Consider the following 6,065-nt stretch of genomic DNA (forward strand, 5'->3'; position numbering starts at 1 on the left):
TTCATTTAAGATAATTATTTTGTAATAGAGGAAGAAGAAGAGATATTGTGACAAAAGAAGAAATAGTATTAATAAATGATTTATTAGATTAATAAATAGGTTATATGTGAAAAACATAAGAATGTTGTTGTTGGAATAATATATTTATCTTAGAATTATTATGTTAGGGAAAAGGGAAATGAGGGACACCCGAAGTGTCAATAATATGTTTATTTAACCTTAATTGGAATATGGTAATTGTAAATTAGTAAAGCTTAAAAACAGTTTGCATTTTTATAACTGAAATGTGATTGATGACTAATTTGATTGATTGAACTCTGTTTAGAAATGTATTAATCTTAATATGTAATATTATATGTGGGAAACAGAGAGGGAACTTCTAATGAACTAAACTGAGCTATATATGTATGACTTTGTCTTTGAACAATTGATATCCCCATCACCATGTTGTTTCTCAAGCACTTTGATGTAAAAATGAAAAATCCAATAAAATTTCTTATATATATATAAAAAAGCTTAGCAAGAATTAACAATGGCTAGCAATTCTGGCTCTCAGGGTGACCCAACCCCTAGCTTAATGACAATTCAACACAGCCAGAGCCTGTTACATGTAACTCTCAGGTACTGCAGCCACAGCCACAGTCTACATAGCAATGGAGCCTTCACGGAAGGTTGTTTTCCCAATCAATGCATTGAGAAGGATGGGCTGTCCACTCCTGCATTTGGATTGTGCTATCCGGATGATGTCATCCATTTGGTCCTCATTCTTGCGTGTGAGCAGCAAACCTTTCCCTCCTAAACCGTCCGCCACCACATGATAATCTGCAAAGAAAAAATCATCACTCATCAACATGGGAGAAAGCATGCTTTATGCAAATCCTACAGGGAACCTTCTCTCTAAAGAATTTAGATTGGGAACCAAGTTGGCAACACCCCTCTCCCCGACAAGCTTTGCTACTGCAAGGTCATCTTTAAGTATCTATCCACCATACCGTCTTAACGAGGGCTTTTTAACCTTTTCACCCATTGTACCACTTTTAGGATATGGCAATATCCGAGTACCACCAGTCGCCTAGCAAAGTGTCAAAAACTTGATGACCAAAAAAAAAAAAAAAGGAAAAAAGTGATAAAGTACAGGTAGTCCTCACCTTACAACAGTTCGCTTAGTGACTGTTCGAAGTTACAATGGCACTGAAAAAAGTGCCCCCCAAGCCACAGCCGAGCAAGACACCTGCCTGCCCACCTGGCGGTGCTCTTCCTCCTATCTGAGGTTTTCATTGTTGTGAGCATTTCTGTTGAGGATTGGCAGCGGGGGTGGGGTGGGGGGTGTTTCGTTTGTATTCCCCCCCGTCTGCTGGGTGGTTGCAGCAGGTTTTGGTCACTTCACATGACCCTGGGACACTGTGACTGTCATAAATATGAATCAGTTGCCAAGCATCTGAATGTAAATCACAAGACCCTGGAGATGCTGCAACATTCCAGCTGATTGGCGCTTCTTCTGGGCTCATCAGAAGCGCCAGGATCAGCGCCGCGCTCCAGCTGGAGCCTGGAGCTGATCCTGGCGCTTCCACTGAGCCCTGACAGCCTTGCAGCTCCAGCATCTCTCACTCAGACTTGTGTGGTGCTGCCACTGGTTCAGCTCATTCCCCTCCCCAGCTACCACTTTTCTAGGATGGTCGCGTACCACCTGCCAGGTGCCAATGTACCACAGGTGGTACCCATACCACTGGTTGAAAAGCCCTGGTCTTAACTTCTAACTTTTATTAGAGGGTTTAAGCCTTGTATAAAGAAAAGGATGAAGAAAGGAATTGTGCATGCTTTGTTTAAAAAAGATAAAATACATGATACACGGGAGGGTGAGGAAGCTGGATACAGGTAGTCCTCACTTATTGGCTGCCTTAATACTTCAAAGTTTCCATGATATAAAACATAGCTTTGAGACCAATCCTCATATTTACAACCCATCACAGTGGCTTGTGGTCATGTGATTTTCATGCACGTGCTTTGCAACTGGTACACATTTACAACTGCTGCAGCCACCCACGGTCACATGATTGCTATTCACTTGCATCCCAACCAGCTTGCAACAAGCAGAGCTAACAGAGACCACGGAAGTAAAATTGTATGTTATGGTCACATAATATTTTTGCTTAACAACCCAATGGAAAGTGACATCATAAGCCCATTAAGTTCATGTGATCTTCCACTTAATGACTGCAACATTTAGCAACAGAACTGCTGGTCTCAATTTTGGTTGCTAAGCAAGGATTATCTGCATCAGATTCAGTTTTTATTGAATAAATAAGCTTTATAAATATTATTTGCAAATTATAAATAATACAAATTATTTATCTGTAAATACTCCAGACAAGAAGGATACACATACTCTCTATATTATAGGATGAAAACAGAAGCTTATCTTTGTAGGTGCTTAGAGACTTTTATCAACTTGAACAAAATACATGGTATAAAGCCAGCCTGGGAGTCTGAGATCCTGGTGTTCATTCTAGTTTTAATCCAACAGATGTACTTAGTAGGGATCAGTTCCATTTGAAATCACATCAGAAATTTGGGACAGAAGCAGAATTTGTTGCAAGCCAAGAGGCTGAACTAAATGCTCTTTTGCTGGTCCTCCCTGAGAGCCCAGGCTCTTTTGCCTTCATACCACCTGTATTTCTAGGTAACATAAGAACATGAGATTATGCAGGCTATTAACTCACCTAAGTAATCCAGAGCGCAGGCTACATTGCTACCCAACAAGGGCACTTGCTCCCTGGAAATTTGAGTCCAGCAGGCATCATTCCCCACAAGGGCAATAACAGGTATCTGAAAGAGTGGAATAACTATGTTAAACTGAAAAAGTGATTAAGGGAGGGAGCTATTCTCTACTCCAGTGGTCCCCAACCTTTGTCACTCAGTAGACGAGCCACGGCAGCAGTGGGCAGTGGGGAATGGTTTCACGCACGCAACCTAATCCCACACATGCGCAAATGGAGCTCTGCATGCTCACCTGCTGGTTTCCAATGGGCCATGGACAGCTAGCGGGCCACAAACCAGGGGTTGGGGACCTCTACTCTACTTTACTCTACTCTACACTTGACTTTGATTATAACTGTCCCCAATCTTGAAAGACTCTTGGGAGCATAAACAAATGCCAAGGAAAATAATAAAATTAAACTCAAAACCCAAGGAAAGTACTGTCGCCCAATCAGCCAAGGATAAGGTGTGCTGGAATGATCCAGATTTAACTTGTTGGCAGAAAGTAAATAAGATGGGAGCCTCGCATACTTTGTTCTACAAAGTGGAGTAATGTCTATTGTTTTATTCAGATCCCTGTACTTCTTGAGAAGGGGAGACTGTTTCAGCAGGTCCTCTCTAGATGACCAGACCAGACAGGAAGATTCAATTCTGGAAAAGCATTTCATAATGTATCCCAGTGTTGTTTCCATATATGGTTTTAAAGATAACGACTCCTCTGTATTGTTCTGGGGTTGTTGGATCTTTTGGTTTACTTAGGATGTTTTGGTGGACTTTAGTTGGTTTGTGGTTTGTGTGCTATGCTGATGCCATGTGGTTATAATAGTCTGTTGACTCAGCAGCCCAGAAGAAAAAACAGGAGTCATCCACAACATACAGTATAAAAGACTGCAACAGCCACTACATAGAACAAACAGCCAGAAGACTAGCAGAACACATCCATGAAATCATATAGCAATCAGAAGACATAATGAAAGCTCTTTAATTTCAAAATACATGGTCAGACTTAACCATAGTTTCAACTGGGAAATTGCCAGGTCCCCTTTTTGGGTACCCTGCCATTCTGGTGGACGGGGGAGGAGGATACTCCTGGGAACATTGTTTGCATGTCTCCATCTTCGGAGACGGAATGGATTTCTTCCCAGCTGGTTCCAGCCTGACTCCAAGGTTGCTGCATCCTGAGGATGACCCGTTATCTATCCTGTACCTCAGCATTCTCAAAACAACCTTGCGTTCTCAAAACAACCTTGTAGGACTGGTGGTCAGGAGGGTTCGGTTTCAAAGTGGGAAGAATAACTTGGTGCTTTGCACCGGAATGTAGATTCTGCTTGACTTTGATTAACCACATGGCGTCAAGAGTTGTACCTTCCTAAGAGGGCCAATTGAGGCAGGTCCTTACATTAAGCGGAATCTGCAATAGTCGCCAACCTGGAGAGGCACCCATCTCTACTTTGGAGACCATGCAAGGAATGTCTGCACAAGGAAGTGACCAAAAGGAAGCTGAGTGCTGGGGCGAAGCCTCTACCAAGGCTAACCCCAGAACGGATCTTTCCAGATGGATGGAGGTCGCCAGCCTGGGAGACCAGATGGTCCATTGGTGTCAGGAAGAAAGATGATTGGGAAGGGAGAACTAAAGGAGTAACTCTCACCTGAGGCAGCCGATGACGCAAATGGCAAGTGGAGCTGGAAGAGCTCGGAGATGAACAGAAAGAAAATGGTGAAGTCAATCACGCCAACTTCCTCATGAAGCAAGCCATGCGCTCCATGATGGAAGCATTCCAGAGCCTCAAGGCACGCAAGACCCAAGCCAGGATGGCCTTTGAGGAGGATGGCAGGAGAGCCTCACCATTAGACACCACGGCGGGAGTCTCAGCAACCCCAGCCAGGGCACTGCAACTATGGAAGCAATGCCGAGAGGCCTATCAGAACCACAGCACTGGGGGTTGCTGGAACCACAAGCCCATGAAGAAAGTCCTACCGCTGGGTGTGAAGTTTGATGGGGACTCTCAACAACTGGGATTTTTCCTGGCCCACATTCTAACTTACATGTAGGAGTACAGGCCAGACATCCCTACCAAAGGTGCCAAGGTGCGGTGTGTCATGTTGGCACTGGAAGGAGCAGCTACTTGCTGGATGGTGACTCTCCACAATGCGAACGCTGAGCTGACGAACTTCAATTGTTTTATGACCGCGCTCCGCTGCTGATTTGAGGATCCTCTCGCTGACCAAAAAGCCAGAGACTGCATTAAAACTATAAAGCAAGGGCACAGAGCTGTAGCAGAGTACACCAAAGACCTGGCATGCCAACTTGACTGGCCAGAAGACATCCTCATTAGCTGTTTTAAAGATGGGCTGAATGTTTGTGTGGCAAGACAGGCCCCTGTGACCTTGCACAACTGGTGCAGGCTTGCTGAGGAAATAGAAATTGACCAAGCCCGAAACAAGTACAGCACAGCAAGCTCGTGGAAGAAATCCCCTCCAGAGAAGAAATGGCTAAACCCCAAACTTCGCAAGCCAGATCTACCGCCTGCTTCAAATGTGACCAAGTGGGCATTGAGTAGCAGAATGCAAAACCAGCCATCCAGCCAAGACCAGCCCAAACCCTACAGGGAAGCCCACTAAAGTGCAACCACGAGCCAAAGAGATGGCGCTAAAAGGAGTGGAGGTTGTGGAGTTCATCCCATCACCAAAAATAGCTGAGGAAACTTTGACCCCACCAGAGGACGACCAAAGGTTAAAGGATACTGAGTCTGATCTTCTGGTAAGTGACCCGGTCATGCCAGTGACTGTTCTTATAGAACTGTTTCCCTGGGTCTGGGTTGAAAGCTAGTCTCAGAGCTCTATTAGATTCAGGCTGCATCAGATGCTTAGTAAATCCAGCACTGGTTGAGAAACTGAGAATCCGACTGAGGCAGTTAAAAGTTGCAATGTCATTTTAACAGCTGGATGATTCTGTTACGGAGGGGCATCCCAGCAACGTTTGCCAATGAACCCATAGGAATGCAGATGGGTGTACATTCAGAAGTCATGAGCTTCACAGTAGCACCCGGAATGGAAAAACCACTAGTCCTAGGGCTTGCCTAGCTAAAAAAAGTGGAACCCTTATGTGAACTGGAGGAAAGGACTGCTAAAGTTTCTGATAAACCACTCCTCCCAAACCTAAGAGAAACCTAGAAAGGTGACTACCCTGAAGCATGAAATAGCGGCTGTCATGCAGGGGAAGGACCTTCCTGTCATCCCCAAGGAGTATCGAGATCTCTGACAGGTGTTTAGCAAAAGATGCTTGGATGAATTTCCCTCCCATAGAC

At 44.5% G+C, this 6,065-nt stretch overlaps 1 protein-coding gene across 1 annotated transcript; it reads right to left on the minus strand.

Annotated features, from left to right (window-relative positions):
- Positions 1 to 348: 348 nt before the first annotated feature.
- Positions 349 to 4,859, minus strand: LOC114922178 (acetolactate synthase-like protein). Its single transcript, XM_029284063.1, has 4 exons — positions 4,804 to 4,859; positions 4,407 to 4,440; positions 2,721 to 2,826; positions 349 to 822 (listed from the first exon to the last, which is right to left on the minus strand). The coding sequence occupies exons 1-4, from the start codon at positions 4,857 to 4,859 to the stop codon at positions 644 to 646; spliced, it is 375 nt and encodes a 124-aa protein (XP_029139896.1). The 3' UTR covers positions 349 to 643.
- Positions 4,860 to 6,065: the final 1,206 nt, after the last annotated feature.

The sequence above is a fragment of the Protobothrops mucrosquamatus genome, unplaced genomic scaffold, assembly GCF_001527695.2.
Source record: "Protobothrops mucrosquamatus isolate PMUCROS unplaced genomic scaffold, P.Mucros_1.0 scaffold352, whole genome shotgun sequence".
Lineage (NCBI taxonomy): Eukaryota > Metazoa > Chordata > Lepidosauria > Squamata > Viperidae > Protobothrops > Protobothrops mucrosquamatus.